The following is a 17,755-nucleotide window of genomic DNA, read 5'->3' as shown; positions in this document are numbered from 1 at the left end:
TGTCTGGAATTGTTTCTAAATAGGTTTTATCTAGAATGCCTACAATAAGAATCAAAAATCGATAATCGAAAAAATCTGATTACAGAAAGAACAATCCAATGTTAATCAAAGTGAACACTCTTCAACAGCTTAAACTCAGAAGTGCATTTGAGAAGTTCTATCTCCGCAGAAATAAGAGCCGGCGTATTAAACCAACAGTCCAATTTTAAGTAAAGTTAACATCCTTATACGGTCTAAATTCACAGGTTAACTTAAGAAGTTTTATCATTGCACAAGCAAAAGGATCCGGCGCGTTCGAAATAAATATCTCAGTATAGTGCACAAGTGATAAATAATATTTGACTTTTACATTTAACACTTTAATGTACAGATTACAAGTTTTTTTTCGGTAAACAGAGAATTAAAAAAAAAAATTAACAACTCTATAGCTAAATCGATTTAAGAAGAATCTAAATCGGTAATTGTATCGAAATGAACCACATATGCACGCACACACACGCACACACACTCGCTCGCACGCACACACGCGCGCGCGCACACACACACACACGCACACATACACACACACACTTTTGTGTAAATCGGACGTGTAGAGTGTGCCATATACGCGCCAGCCGCAAGGGTTATGCTCCAAATTGTATTTAAATTAAGTATGCCAAGAATTATGTTAAAAATAAACGATACATTTTATAATAAAGATATTTTTCTGTGATTTAATTTAATTTAAAGATCGCCGCCATTTTGAATTGCTTATTTCCGTACTCTCCAAGAATTCAACATAAACAGCAATTTTGTGTACGGTTGTTTATGAGAAGATATGATTTTTATTGGTATCAAAATCAAAATCAAACGATATCATGATGACAATTCCATCCATACTTCCTTTCAGTCTTGAAAGACAGAGAATGCCCTTTAGGGGCAATTGCGTGTGTAATTGTGAGACAAGGCTTGCGCAATCCCCAACCACACCTCTCCTGAATGGCACTGTTTGAGTCCAGTGACAAGGAGACTGGAAACAATGCCGAGATAAGCGGAGAGAGCACATACAGAACCTGAAAGCCCAAATGGTCACCCATTTAGTACTGACTAGGTTCAACGTTGCTTAACGTCGGTGATCCAGCGGGAACCGGTGTGTCAACGTGATTACAATTGTAAAGACATTAAAAAGTTATTCAGCAAATTGAGAGGTTGGGAGTGTTACACTAAGGTAATGCAACTTAATTAGAATATGTTACAAAGCAATTGTAAACACAATGAAATATAATAAGGAAAGCGCAAATGGTTTACATTATAGGTATGTATATATTTTATTTTTACTTTCATCATATTTTGATTTGGTTTTGATACCCCCAAATTCGAAGCTATCTCTTACAACCCTTTCTTTTCATAACCTATCATACTTTCATAAATCAGAGTCCATTTTCTGAAGGTTGTTTTTGAACCCAGCCAACGACGGTTACTTTTGCTAGTGCATATATATATATATATATATATATATATATATATATATATATATATATATATATATATACACGTCATAATCACGTTGACACGCCAGTTCTTGTCAGATCACCGATGTTGGGCGTGGCTAGTAGCAGATGGGGGACTATTTAGTACTATCCGCTAAAGATACAATATAACATTTTTAAAATTTATTATTTTTTCATGTGAAAGGTTTAAAATATTAAGAAAAAAATAGCTAAAATGTTATATCTATGTTAAATATATATACATAGATACACACACATATAATATAATATAAAATTTCCATATATATATAGTATATAGATATAAATCTATTATATAGACAGGTACATAAATAAGGTATTTAGAAGGCTATCACAATGCAGGGAATGGAATGTAGTCAGTATTGTGGAAAAATGGTGAAAACAAGTGGCACTATATATATATATATATATATATATATATATATATATATATATATATATATATATGTATATATATATATTGCTGCGATAGACCGAACAGCTATCTTTATTTTTATTCTTTCACCTGGATAGATCTGTAACATAAACCATTTGAGAATATATCATGAAACATTGTCACAAACAGTAGACCTTTTCAAGTAAGACATATCGATACATTATACAATTGATATATATATATATATATATTTATATATATATATATATTTATATATATATATATATATATATATATTGATTTACAGATTTTCACTTGTCTTTGTCTTTACATTACATTAAAACAAAACTGCAATTTCTGCAGATGGGAATATAAATGGCTCAGTGATTCATATATCTTGGTTGACGCGCATATATTTGGTTGCTGCTATGCAATCCATATATACTTGAGTAGCCCTTAATCGACACCTCCTGCCACATGGACCAGACAAAAGGTGGACTTGAAATGTGTTTGAAACGTTCTGTACGGGTCCTTTCTGCAAAGCACATTTCAAGGTGGAATACATCAGTTGATTTGTCTCAGATCTCATGCAGTCATCGAAGATACGCTTTTGCCAAATTAGTCTCACGTGTGCCATTCTCTCATAGTCTTATACGTCCTTGCTAAAGGCTTTCATAAGAATTTATACTGACATTTGTTATTCACTTTTTATCATTTATTATTATGCTTCCATTTTTCACCTTAAGTTAATTTGGTATAAAAATTAATGCTAGGAACATAAGCATACTTACATCTTGATACAAGTTCGTCCCTTTTGTTTAATAACTTATAGGTATATTTGATGCATTAAAATATAGATTTTCTTTTAAGCATCACTTGTTAACTCGTAAAATTAATTTTTTTTTTACATAGGCATCACCACTTATCAAGGCCAAGAGGCCACTCGAGGATAAGGTTAAAGAGTGTACAGTAGAAATTGGACAATATAGTAATCGTTAGTAATTGAAATTCGGTAAATTTGTTGACAAGTGGAACGGCTCATCAAGAACAGGAAAACGGAAGACAATTCCACAAATTTCATGAGTTATTACGTAAAACAAATAAAATGAGAAATTTATCTATCACAGCAGTAACATTTGTTGATTGTTGTTATGGAACCCAATTTTATGTTGAGATCTGTAAGTGATTTCTAATTAGAAAAAAAAACACAACAAAAAAAAAAAAACAATATCGACTCCATTGTTTACTTTTTAATTTTTGACTACTCCGAAATAAATTTAAAATATTCATAAATAATATATCAGAAAAAAGGCGGCCAAAGAGTAGGAGAAACACAGCTGAATCATTGTATATAATAAACAATAATCAATTTAATAAGGTATTTGTATTATTTGGCTCCTTCAAACTACTGTTATTATTTTGGGTGTTATTTTCACAATGTTTCGATCGGTTTATTTTTCGACTTTCAGGTGTGTCTTGTTGAATTTGCGAACTGGAATTTTGAACGAAATTCGGTACTTGTACAGGTTAATCAAGACATTAAAAAATGAAAATATCGAAAAAAGCTTATATTGTACGTATTCGTTCTGAACTGAAGATCTCCGAAAAACAATTTCACTTAATTTTATCGAGTAGTTTTTTTTTTTACAGCTAAAAAAACACGTTTTTATGACAACATGTTGAAGGCAGACATCTTGGATTTTTAAACATTTTTTTGCTTGAATTTTAGAAACGCCACGGGGAGATAACTGCAGGTAAAGCGCCGACACTCCCTCCTCATCTTTAATCCGAAAAATCGAACCTTTTGCTCGGTATCATAACAAATTGTTTTTCGCTGTTAAAAAAAAAAAAAAAAAAAAAAAACTACTTGATGAAATTAAGTGAAATTTTCTTCGGAGCGCTTTATTCCATAACGGATACGTACAATTTAAACTTTCTTTTTATATTTTCATTTTTAATGTCTTGATTAAACTGTACAAGAACCCGAAATTCTTTTTAATTCACACGATTAACTTACTCTCGTTCCGTGAATTACGACGAGTAAAAATTTAAATAAACAATTTTTAATGTATTTATAATATCGCCCGTTCTGAAGGATAAACTAGTATATAAGATAAGAACATAGTCTGACTAATTCAAATTATCAATCCTTATCTAAAAAAATCCAAAATATAGAGTGATGAATTCTCATTCTAAAATTCGGAGGAAAATGTATTTGTTAGGATTCTTCTTCTTCTTCTTCTTCTTCTTCTTCTTCTTCTTCTTCTTCTTCTTCTTCTTCTTCTCCAGTTTCTCCGTCATTTGTCTTCTTGTACGGTCTGCGTGCGTCGTCAGGTGTGTTTATACTCTTCTCGAATGATTATGTACAACTTAGTACCATAGTTAATAACAACGAAGCTATACTGAATAAGGACGACCACCGTGAAGAGTAAGATGTCCTTTTCCCGGGGGCCGGGCAGAAGGAAGCTGAACGGAAAACATGTGCTTTCAACCAGAATCATCAAATACGAAAGGCAATGGACGCATCTGTCATTGTCATATAACAGGTCAACGTTGACAATGGTCTTGTTTGAACCGCGTTTAGGATTCGTGCTCTTAGTTTGGTTCGTCAATATTACGGTGAGGAGGAGCTGCAGAAGGTGGACGGCCGGGAACATCCGGACGTAGGTTGACTCCGCGAAATAGCAGACGCGATAACCGGTGGACTCGTCCAGCTTCTCATAGCCGAGGCTGATCACCGATTCGCGTTTTATGACAAACAGCGGCAAGCTCGAAGTAATCAGGACCGAAAAGAGCAAGAGATGATTGGCCGTTGTTGGTGTTACGTGACAGTGACTTGAGCTTTTCGTGTTCATTTTTTCTCCTTTTGTTTCTTTATTTCGAACGTCAGCCTCGTAATCGCAGTCCGTCTTCTTTTTTCCAGTTGTTGGCGCGGCATCGTTTTGCTTCTGTTGCTCCTTGTAACTGCTCAGCTTCTTTTTCTTACCATCCATAATCTCTACTCTGCTGGTATTACGGTGCCATTCTCTGTCGTCAAACCCATCGTTTTTTTCACCTCTGACATTAGTTCTATCTCTATCTCTTTTCTTCATGTGTTTTAACCGCATGCTTCGTGTCCATTCCTTCCTAACCATTACTTTCTTGGGTCGTCCCATTAATTCAAGCAATCCAACCACTAGATAGCGCACCTTTCCGCAACCACACAAAAGAAAGAAAGCATGCGTATTCAGAAAGACTATAAACAATATCGATCGTAGATGGCATATCAACAATGAAGTCGGTAGCAGGAATAGTAACGGTTGAAGAAATCCGACAACAGTCAACACAAACGATAATTTCTGGAAGGGCATGGCCTTATACAGCCGGTGTTCTTTCCAACGTCGTTGCGAAAATACGGCGAACAAACTGAGTACCAATAGTTCGCCCACGCCGCAGGCCGACAAAACGGCGATTCCGATTGTTTCGTTGTAACTGAAAAAGACAAGCTCATCAGTCACACACAGTGTCCGATTCCAGTGGGAATGTTCCCTAGCGGGACATTTAATGCAGAGATGAGGCATGCTGGAGTTGCTGATGTGATTCGGGGGACACAGTTCACAATGCCAACAGCATCTGTGAGGGCCTTGGTTGGTTTTATACCCGCCCGGGCACGGCTTGGAGCAGCTCGACTCTGGAATACGACCTGATATGTATATAAAAACAAAAAGTAAAATTAAAAAAATATGAAGAAATCATATAAAGTATGAATATCTGCTGAGCATTCTATTATTTTTGCGCTGGGGATATATTATTCCTTGTATACGTGATAACCGTGTTCGTATCGGAAAGGAAATATGAAAAGAAGCGTATAACGTTGCGTTTATTTACAGATTTTCGGTGTTTAATAGAAACGTCAACTACACATCAAAGACATGTGTTTTATGCCTGGCATGTCAAACTCAAAGTCATCTCAAAGCCAGACCTAAAGTCCTGAGAGCCGCAAAGGTATAACAAGATAAATAAAAATGTTTGCTATGTTTTTCTTCAATTAAGAAACAAAAACAGTTTGCGAAAGAGGCAGCATAAAGTTTATGATGCCTCTTTTTCACACACTACTTTTTTTTTGCGTTTTTTTTTGTAATACTCACCAAAGTAGCAAGCGTTAACCTGCAATCTCTGTGAGGTAAAGAGAGTGCACACTGTAATTCCCCTAAGATTGGCTGGGGGCGCTCTGAGTGTGTATCAGCAGCTTAGTCCCACCAAGAAGGCTGATGTGACCGCTATAAAAAATGCGCTGTACAAGGCATTTGCAATGGACCCTTGCACGGATTATGAAAGATTCGCGTCCAGGAATCTCATGCCGGGAGAAACCGTGGATGTGTTCTTTGAGGAATTGAAGAAACTTGCTGTGCTGTTAGACAATAGAGTGTCGGAGAGAACATTGGCATATGCATTTGTGGCCGACATTCCCACCCGTGTTAAGCAATTGTTGAGAGCCTCTACCAGTGTGTCCGCAACGCCTATAGAGCACTTGATGGAACGCGCCCGGGCTATCATCAGAGATGAGGAGGACCTGAAGGAACCAGTTGTGATGGCGATAAAGGCAGCCCAAAACGAGGCCGGGGAAATTCCCAGTCTGAGCCCCACGACTGATGGAAGATGTTACCACTGTGGTCGGCGAGGTCATTTTGCGAGAAGCTGCACTGGGGCGACTGCGCTAGTTTCCAATGTGGCAGCATAGGGCACCTAGCCCAAAACTGTGCGGGAAACGCGTCAGGGGGCAGGATGTCAGCGCCACCCTGCTCCCCAGACAAGATCTAACTGAGGTGCAACCTACGATAACTGTGTACGTGAACCGAGTGCCCTGCTCAGCTCTTCTCCGGTATGGTCGCGGAAATTAATGTGTTGGTGACGCGAGGGGATTTGCTGGGGTTCGACTTACTGCTGGGATATGATGCTATCGAGGCACTGGTAGGGGGAGTGATCATTGAAAGAGACGAGAGCATGCGCTTTTCAAAAAACCCGGTGTGTGCTGCAATACACATTAATTACCCTGACATTAAGGTGGGCTATTACTATAGCCAGCAGGCCTGGACTGCGTCATAGAAGTGGGCCGAGTGAAGGGCACCAACCGAATTAAAGAATCGCGTCGCAAAATACCTTATACCTGACGAGGCTCGTGATGAGTACAAGCAAGAGCTTGAGGCGTGAATCCGAGATGGATGGCTGATCCCCTACTCCGAGAAGCTTGGTCCGCCTAAGGGTCTGATACCCTTAATGGCAGTTATCCAGCATAACAAGTCAAAAGTAAGACCAGTGCTGGATTATCGTGAGTTCAACCAGTACATTGAGGCTTACACTGCCGATGATGACGTGTGAGCCAGCAAACTGAGGGAATCGCGCCAGAAGGGCGTCAATGTGTCAATATTAGACATACGGAAGGCCTATTTGCAGGGGCGAGTAGATGAAACTCTGTGGCCGTTCCAGACAGTGTGATTTCGGGGTCAGAGGTACTGCCTAACACGACTCGGCTTTGGTCTGAATGTGGCACCGCAGATAATGAAGACCATTGTGAATGCGGTGTAGTCTCAAGAAAAGACCATTGAGGACGCAACATCAGCCTACATTGACGATGTGTATATCAATGAGGACATAAAATATGAATCGCGTATCAGGGAAAAATTGTTTGGTCTGCAGTGCAAGAATCCTGAACGTCTGAGGGCCGGAGCGCGTGTATTGGGATTAGACGTCTGTGAGAAAGACGGCCCCTACGATGGAGGTGTGGCAGTGGGATTCCAGGCATCCCTAACGTTGTTAGGAGGCGGAGCGTTTTTTCCTGGTGTGGAAAACTTGTTGGACACTTACCAGCCTGTGGGTGGCTCCGTGTAGCTGTGGGTGTCATCAAACAGAGCGAATTTGGTAACCACAGGTTGAGACGATGTGCTTCTAACTCTGATGGTAACTGAGACCCTGGAGAGAGTCAACAAGGAGGACCCTGCCCGTGGAAAATGGTGTGTTGATGCAGACCACGTAAATGTGTGGGTCGACGCTAGTTCATTGGCGTTAGGAGTCGCATTAGAGCAAGGAGGGAATGTGTTTGAAGACGCATGTTGGCTGCGACCCGTGAGTGATGCTCAGCACATCAACTTAGCAGAGCTGGACGCTGTTGTAAAGGGAATAAATCTCGGGGCGCGCCAGAAGAGATCTTGACGGATAACAATGCAGCATTTTGGCAGCTGTTACTACGGCTGCGATGCGCTCATGTGCCATCAAGGAATGGCATTGCTGAGAGGAGCCACCGTAGCATTAAGATAATTGCTGCCAGAAAGCAATGTACCATTACGGAGACCACGTATTGGTATAACGTCATGCCAAAGGATGGGGAATTACCTACAACAGCGCCGGCCAATGCCATATACACATATCGTGTTAGACTAAAGGGAATTGATGCTGCACAGCCAGAAAAGACATGCCAAATATGAGGTAGGGGATCCAGTTTGGGTGAGACCACCTGGAAACCGGTGCACCACCAAATTCAAGCGAGGACAAATCTCTGGGGTGATCAGCCAACAGACGGTCCTAGTTGGCGGAACCCCGTGCTATGTGCGCGATCTTCGCCCAGCTTCTGAGGTATATCATACATCTATAGAGGAAAGCAATGAATCCTCAAGTGATGAGCTACTTTTGAACGAAATCGACAAACCAGAGAGTGATGATTGTGTATCATCTGACGCGGCGGAAACAGAATCAGAACCAGACCCGAAACCAGAATCAAAATATGAATCTGAATCAGAACCTGAACCTGAACCTGAATCTGAATCTGAATCAGAACCAGAGCCAGAACCTATGAATGTGCCCCTTTGCAGAAGTAAGCGGACTAGGAGACCAACCCTGCAGTGCACTCTGTGTGATCATCAGATTAGGGGAGGGGGAGTGTAATACTCACCAGATTAGCAACCGTCCGCGTATTTGTGCATTGTGTAGATGTGCGTGCGAGCGGTGGCGTGCTAGAGGGGTGGACTTGCCGAAGGAAAGTGTTGGGTGGGAAGAGAGAAAAAAAGATGGCGCCTGGTGTTTTATAAACTGTGGTCTCACGAGAAAACAGAGGGCACACATGCAAATGAGACAGGATGAAAAACTGCATAAAAAGCAAGCTTGAGTGAGAGGAAGGAACAGTGTCGCTTACAGTCACGAGGTTATTGTATGACTATTGCGAGCGTTGGTGACGATTGAAGTTGAATTCGATACATTTGTTTTGACGTACAAACACCGAGGACAACCTGGATACTTTGCTTATTAAAGAAAGATTTACTTATGTTAAGTATTCGTCCAGTGATACCATATGAACTGATTTTCCTAAGAAGACAACTGTGCCATACTCTGTCAAAAGCCCACTGCGCTACCTTCCTCTGCTTTATCCATTGCATGGTATATAGTCCAGAGATTACAGTTAGGATATCGGCAGTAGAACAGGCTTGCCTAAATCGATATTCTTTCGATACTAGCTTTTCTTACTAGACACCACAATATATCTTAGTCTACTTTTTCTACCTTCCTAGCAACTTTATTCTCTCTCCCCTCCCCCTCTCTCTCTCGCCACTGTTATCTCTTTCTCTAAACCTGCCTAGTTTTCGCTCTCCCATCTCTCTCTCTCTCTCTCTCTCTATTTATCTACCTATATATCAATCTTTCTTTCTCTCTATCGTTAATGTTATCTCTTTCTCTGAACCCACCTATTTCTCGCTTTCTCTCTGTCTGTCTATATATATATATATATATATATATATATATATATATATATATATATATATATATATATATAGGCACCGCCAAAACTGGGGGGGGGCAGGTAAGTGCTTTTTGACGGACCGTCTTTTTAAAAATATACCAAAAATCAGGTAATTATCCAATCAATACGCAATTTTCAGCGATTATTAAGAGAAGAATGAAGTTTATAACAGTGTACTTATTTTTCATAAACGATATATATATATATATATATATATATATATATATATATATTTGCTTACAAAACCTCCTTTGTTTTGAGGGGGTTCCAAATATGCTTAAAATAATCATAAAAATATATATTTATACGAAAAAAGCCATTTTAAAACCTTTGATAAATAAATTAACAATTTTTTTTAGCGAGCCGAATAATGCATGACCATTATTAAACAGGGAATGCTTTGAAGAATCGATACAAAAAAATTGATAAATATTGTGCCCTTTGTGTTAAAAATATCATCATTTTTTCGATCCCGTTTGAAAACGTTTGCCGCCTTTCGACTACGGTGGACCAAACGCGCTGAAATATTTTTTTTTATTCTGCTTTAAATTGCACCCCACATTTTGGGGAGCCTGACCTCCACATACATAAACATTAAAAACCAAACTCATACAAATGATCACCCATCTGGTATTGGCCAGCCTCAGCGTTAATAATACATTGAAATTTTCGTCACTGAAAAATAAGTTTTTTTTGGCTTGTTTGGTCTTCCATAGTTTGCTTTTTATCAAGTACAAATGCAAACATTGTCTCAAATCGACGCGAAGTAACTGGTTGCCTATATGAATGAGTGGAATTATTTGAAATCCAGGTACTTATATTATAATATTTTTGCATATTCTCATAGAAAATCATCCTAAATCTTAGACAAGAAATAAACGAATTAATTCTTTCAAAACCCCCTTTTTTAACTATTTATATACGTATTTTGTGCAAGACAGAAAATGTCAATTGTTAACTGTTGAGGAAATTTTAACATTTAAAATTTAATTTAAAATAGTAGAAAAAGTTTTACATTATTCTGCTTTCTATATGATAAAATTCAGGGTTTTATCTTTCTGGAAAAAAAGTTACTCAGAAATAATGGATTTTAATAAACGTAATTTCGTTTTAAAAAACAACAACAACTTGATTTTTCGACCATTTTTGGCGGTGTCTATATATATATATATATATATATATATATATATATATATATATATATAAATGTAATTCTTGGTTCGTTCAAAGTCGATAAAACCATATTTCTACATTACCAATTTAATTGAAATTTTCAAACAACCCATCTTTAAAGTCGAGGGATGTTTCTATGCTATTAAAATAAATAAACATCGCCAATTATAAAAAAAATATTAAATAAGATAAAATATTTTTCGTAATTCCATATCGCGGACCTGTTTTTGTTGGTAGAACTGAACTTCCGTTTCAATTCATTTCATACACCACGATTTGACGAGGCGAATTAGATTTCATTTTCTGTTTACTCGATAAGTAAAAAAAACAAACTGTATTTTAACATTTTTAATTCATTTTTTATCTTCCAAATTTTGTAATTTAAAATTTTTTTCTTTATTATATCAGGCAAAAAAAAAGTTTTTCGCTTGCGTTTGAGTTGAAGCATAAAAGTTGAAGTCGAAGTTGTTTTTATGTTTTTTTTTTCAAACAGTTTCGATATAAGAAATATGAAATTTTTTATTATTAAAACAATAATTGTTAGGTGAAAATATAGTTTTTTTTTCGAAGAAAATTTACGGATTGGTAACGTGCTTAAATAATATTTGGTGCTAATGCAGAGAGTGATGCGCGCTATTTTTTTAAATCGTATTTCCACGTTTAATTAAAGTTTTATGATATATTTTTTATTTAATTGTAAGGTTAAAGTACAGAGTAGGTACAAAACCCCTCCCCGCCCCATGTTATGAATGTTTTTTTTAAATAATAACGTTCTTATTTCAGCACGGATCAATAAGTGCATGAGTACCCAATTTTTTTAATAAAGAAAAAGCATTCATATTTTCTTATGTAAAAACAACTTCTGTAAAAAAAAAAGAAAAAAGTGTACTTTCAATTTTGTTAAAAAGGTTTTCTTAAAAAAAAACAAAAAAAAAAACAGCGCTAATGCACTTACTGATCCGCGCTATTTTTTAAATCGAATTTCCAAGTTTAATTAAAGTTTTGTGATATGTTTTTTTTATTCAATTGTAAGGTTAAAATACAGAGTAGGTACAAAACACGCTCCCTTCCCCATGTTAAGAATGGCTTTTTAAATAATAACGTTATTATTTCAGCACGGATCACGCTCTGCATGAGTACCGATTAATGTTTTTTTTTTTTTTTTTTTTTTTGCGGTACATATCCAGATACGCTACAGCAGAACACCGACCACTCTAATTTGTTTTTGTATAGGTAATTGAGGTCGCTGACAACGAATCTGATAGTCAAACTTGGGGCAAATTTACCGTTTGCATGGTATTAACCCCTGAACCCACGAACTACTTTCCACCATTTTGCAGCTTCCATTTACGCTACGCGCGTGCGCTGTAGCGTAAACGACGGCTTCCCCAAGCAAACTATGCTACGCGCGTGCGCTGTAGCATAAACGATGGCTTCAACAAGCAAACTGCCTTCTCACATGGCGTACAAATCTTCCGCGGAAAATTTAAAATTAGCTGAAAAAGAAATAAAACAAGAAAAGGGAAGCACTCCAAGTTGGGGAGGAGGGGGTAATTTAATTGTTTTTTTTTTTCCCCTGGAACATAGAATTTTCAAAAAGTACATTATAGCACTTTTTGGGTGGAAAAAATTACGGACTGACATTTTTTAATGACTTACAGTTAAAGAAAAGTACAACAAATTGGGGAACTTTTTTTTTTTTTGTCTCCCGTAGTTTTTAATGCGGTTTACAAAACAATAAGCACCAAACATTTTCATGTTTTTCGTTCTTTTTTTGCGGGAGGGGGATTCAATTATAGAACTTATGTGGCTTAATAAGTGCTTCTGCAGTTTAGTTAACCGTTTTTCCGTAAGTAACGCACTGAGAGTTACCGATTAGAACGCCATTTAACATTTTTGGAAGATTTTACTGTTTACAATTACATTACCCCCCTCTCTCCCCAACTTGGAATGCTTTTCTTTTCTTGCTTTAGTTCTTTTTCAGCTAATTTTAAATTTTCCGCAGAAGATTGGTGAAACAAGCCGTCGTTTATGCTGCCGTGCGCGCGCGTAGCGTAAACGGAAGCTGCAAAATGGTGGAAAGTAGTTCGTGGGTTCAGGGGATAATACGATGCAAACAGTAAATTTGCCACACGTTTGACTATCAGATTCGTTGTCAGCGACCTTAATTACCTTTAAAAAAATAAATTAGAGTGGTTGGTGTTCTGTTGTAGCGTATCTGGATATTTACCTTTTTTTCTTTTTTTTTACGGTAGTTTTTTTTTAAGAAAACCTTTTTTTAACAAAATTGAAAGTACACTTTTTCTTTTTTTTTTTTTTACAGAAGTTGTTTTTACATAAGAAAATATGAATGTTTTTTCTTTATTAAAGAAATTGGGTACTCATGCACTTATTGATCTGTGCTGAAATAACGTTATTATTTAAAAAGTCATTCTTTACATGGGGAGGGGAGGGTGTTTTGTACCTATTCTGTACTTTAACCTTAAAATTGAATAAAAAAAAGGTAAATTTTTAGATTAGGTCCACCTCCAAAATATTTTCTTTTAAACATTGAAATTTTGCAGAAATAAGTAGTTATCGAGATTTAAAAAGTTGTATAATGCATTGTAATCTCTGGCGGCCATCTTTTTTACGTGCGTGTGCGCGTCATAAACAAATCTACGCGCTTAACAAAGATGGCCGCCAAAGAATACAATGCATAAAACAGCTATTTATATCTCGATAACTACTTATTTCTGCAAAATTTCAATGCGATTTCCGTATTCAGCATAGTCGAAAACCAAAAAAAGTCGTCATTTAAAAGAAAATTGTGGAGGTGGACCTAATCTAAAAAATACAAAATTAAAAAAAATTTGATTAAACTTGGAAATACGATTTAAAAAATAACGCGGATCAGTAAGTGCATTAGCACCCATTAATCGACTAACGTGACCTTATTGCCAAATAAGCTCCGGCTACAATGTTGAACGCGCCGTTCACGTTTTTTTGTTTTTTTTCAAGTTAAATTCAACTTTCACAATATCTTTTTATTTGTTTATAATTTCACGATATCTTTTTTTTAATAATAAATTGTTAGTTAAAAGCACAGAATATTTACAAAACCCCATCACCTCTCTATGGTAAGAATGGCTGACAAAAATAAAATAAAATAAAAGTCTTAGGTACTCATGCAGAAGTGATCCATGTTGAAATAATAATGTTATTATTTAAAACGCCATTCTTACCATGGGGAGGGTGTTTTGTACTCATTCTGTACGTTAACCTTACAATTGAATAAAAAAAACATAAAACTTTAACTAAACTTGGAAATACGATTTAAAAAATAGCGCGGATCAGTAAGTGCATTAGCACCAGAAATTGTTAGGTGAAATACAGAAAAGTTTCTACCAAGAAAACCGTTATTTTTTTTTCAGCCATTCTTACCAAGGGAAAAGGGATGGTGTTTTGTCACTATTCTGTGCTTTAAACTAACAATTTATTAAAAAAAGGTAAATTTTCACATTAGGTCCACCTCCACAATTTTTAACATGAGTAGGTTGGGGGTGTTTATTCCGAAAGCCGTTCTTAACATGGAGAGAATTGTGATATTTATTCCAAAAGCCGTTTTTAACGGACGAAAGACGGGTAAAAGGTTAAAACACGTGGTTAGGCATGGGTGTTGTTTATTCCGAAAGCCGTTCTTAATATGGGGAGGTTGAGAGTGCTTATTCATGGCCGCCAGTGAATTATAGTGCATAGTACAGGTCTGTATATCTCGAAATCTACATGCCTCTGCAAATTTCAAATGAGATTTTCTTATTCAGCATAGTAGAAAATTGTGGAGGTGGACCTAATGTAAAAAAATACTCCCCTAAAAAAAGATATCGTGAAATTTAAATTTAAGCGCCGTACCAAAAATAAAATTAGACAGAAAAATACCGCCTTCAGGTTTCTACTTGCACAAAGACTTGAAAAAGTTGTCAACAAAAACAAATATATAATAAGTAAATATTTTCAAAGGCAAGATAAGTTACTTTTCTACCTAATTGGATTATTTTTAGTGTTTTTATTGGGTTTGTACTACTGTATATATAGATTCGAAAAAGTTGTCAAAAATATTACAACAAATATTATCAAAGGCAAGATATGTTACTTTATTACCAAAATGGATAATTTTAGTTTTTTTTAATGTAAAATGTTTATTCGGCTCGAAAAACACAGCGTTTACTGCTATATTTGAAAATTGCAAATGGTGGCAGACTCTGTGTTAAACAAGTTAAGTTTGGGTAAATGAGTTAAAACTAAAAACTATAGAAAATACTGTTAAAAACCATTGAATACATGTCTGCCTATATCACGGTAACATATATTGAGTGAGTTCCTGACAACATTTGCTATAGTTTTTTAGTTTTAAGTCATTTCCCAAACTTAACGTGTTCAACACAGTCTGCCGCCATTTGTATGTTTCAAATATACTGATAAACACTATGTTTTCGAACCGATTAAACATTTTACACTAAATAAAAACACTAAAATCTTATCCAGTTAGGTAGAAAAGTAACTTATCTTGCCTTTGATAACATTTATTTGTTATATTTATTTTTCGACAACTTTTTTCATTTCTGTGTTTAGTAATACAAACCCGTTTTATTTACTGCAACGTTTAGTCGGCTCGAAAAACAGTGTTTATCAATGTATTTGAAAAATACAAATGGTGACAGACACTGATGATGTTAATTTTGGGAAATTATTTAAAACTAAAAAACTATACAAAATACTGTCAGAAACCCACCGAATATGTCAGCCTATGTCACGATAACATATAATCAATGGATGTCTGACACTGTTTTGTGTAGTTTTTTAGTTTTTAACTGATTTTCCCAAACTTAACATATTCAACAGTCCGCGACCATTCGTCTTTTTCAAATACATCGATAAACACTGAGTTTCTCGAGCCAATTAAACATTTTACATTAAATAAAAACACTAAAAAATTATCCAGTAAGGTAGAAACATAGTTTACCTTACCTTTGCTTTCATTTATTTGTTTTTGGACAACTTTTTCGAATCTGTGTATAGTAACACCCCCTCACCCAAATATTAATTAAAATCTCACATTTTTTAATACAATAACGCCAAAAAACAAAAAAACAAAACAAAAACAAACTATTTAGCGTTTCAACATTTTAGCAACGTTCGGCTGAATCCACTGAATGTTGGTCGAGCCCAAGCCATAATTGACGGTAACTCCTGAAGATCCGGTACAAGAGTACCATTTTTTTTTTCATTTTCGCCCCCCTCCCTTTTTTTAAAAACTTTTTGGAGTGGATTGCTGTACTAAGAATATAAAAAAACATGCATTTTCTCTTTTTATTAGAATTTTCCATTACACCAAATTGAGCCACAGCAACGCGTGGCAGGGTACAGCTAAAAATGAGTGTATCAATATATATATATATATATATATATATATATATATATAGTAAGTTATAAAATATATACGGCGATTAAGCTACACTGAATATTCCGCGTTTCATCTACTCTAGGACTCTTCAGGCTTATGCGGAATATTCAGTGTAGCTTAACGCGGAATATTCAGTGTAGCTTAATCGCCATATATATTTTATAACTTACTAACTAGCTCTACCTACGTATTGAGCACTTTTGAAGTAAATACTTAAAGTTTACGCATAAATTCATACTTTTGTATATTAATTTTATGTGAGTAAATGGAGTAGTTATATATATATATATATATATATATATATATATAATTTCTTTATACAAACATTAATGGCTACATATGTTCATACATGTTTCTGTAATCACCCGCGTTGGGGGATTACGTCTTCAGGCCAAGAATTATCGTCGAGAACTCCTTTTGGCCTGAAGACGTAATCCCCCAACGCGGGTGATTACAGAAACATGTATGCACATATGTAGCCATCAATGTTTGTATAAATAAATTTAATATACCTGCTCTGTTCACTCATTGAGCACTCTTTGGCAGACACATGTTGTTTCATTGGATGTACTTCTAGGAAACTAAACTCTACTGGCTATATATATATACATACATATATATATATACATACATATATATATATATATATATATATATATATATATATATATATTGATACACTCATTTCTTTGAAAACGGTCATTAAAATTAACATTTGTTTCCTCTCGCGGAGTGTTGCCTTAGTGAAGTGATCTGGTCTCACGATGACAAGTCAGTTTCCAGGGCGTAATAAGTATTAATTTCGACCGAATCTTTGGAAGGACTACTTTCAGACACTTTCAAATTTGGAAGTCAGACAGGCACCGATTTAAAAAGACGTCTTTGCTCTTACCCCGGACAATGGACGTCCAAGACCCTTTTTTTTACTCTATTTCTTCCTTCACTGTGATACAATCTTAAATTTAGGCAACCTACACCCAACGGTGTAGGTCGCTCAAATAAATATATATCATTTTTTTTTATATATAGAAGGGTTTTATTTTTCTTTGGTTTGAGGAATTTCTTTTTATTGATAAATATTATTATATAGAGTTGTTCTTACTGTTATTACGAAGATTAGCTGCTATCCATTCTTTTTTATACTATAGAGTCATCGCTTATCAACACCCGGGGGCCACTCAAGGATAAGGGTTAATGAGTGTCAGGTGAGACAACACCGTGATGATCAGTTATGGTGGAAATTGGATAGGAATACATTTATTCAAGAGAGTAGCTTATCAAGAACTCTCTATCACTATTATACTTTGGTATTATTCCGATGTGTTTCTCCTTCTCTTTATTTTCTCTCCCCCTTTTGTTACTTTTATGCCACCTCTCACTCTCTGTCTCCTCCTTCTTTCCCGCCTCTCTTCTTCTCTATACTTCTCGTTTTTTTTCTACACTTATGACCGCAAATGTCTCCTTGCACATTGCTAAGTTCAAGTTTG

The 17,755-nt window shown here is 36.0% G+C and overlaps 1 protein-coding gene across 1 annotated transcript in view; it reads right to left on the bottom strand.

The window, feature by feature from the left end:
- Positions 1-4,150: 4,150 nt before the first annotated feature.
- The window catches only part of LOC145243776 (extracellular calcium-sensing receptor-like), a 30,594-nt gene continuing 16,989 nt past the window's right edge, over positions 4,151-17,755 (bottom strand). The window contains exon 4 of the mRNA XM_080106818.1: positions 4,151-5,566. Within this exon, the coding sequence (XP_079962944.1) occupies positions 4,215-5,566 (1,352 nt within the window). The 3' untranslated portion in view covers positions 4,151-4,214. The remainder of the gene's footprint in view (positions 5,567-17,755) is intronic.

Source organism: Euprymna scolopes, chromosome 22 (assembly GCF_053919585.1).
Source record: "Euprymna scolopes isolate OS-2025 chromosome 22, ASM5391958v1, whole genome shotgun sequence".
Lineage (NCBI taxonomy): Eukaryota > Metazoa > Mollusca > Cephalopoda > Sepiida > Sepiolidae > Euprymna > Euprymna scolopes.
This window is presented reverse-complemented; position numbering and strand designations above follow the sequence as displayed.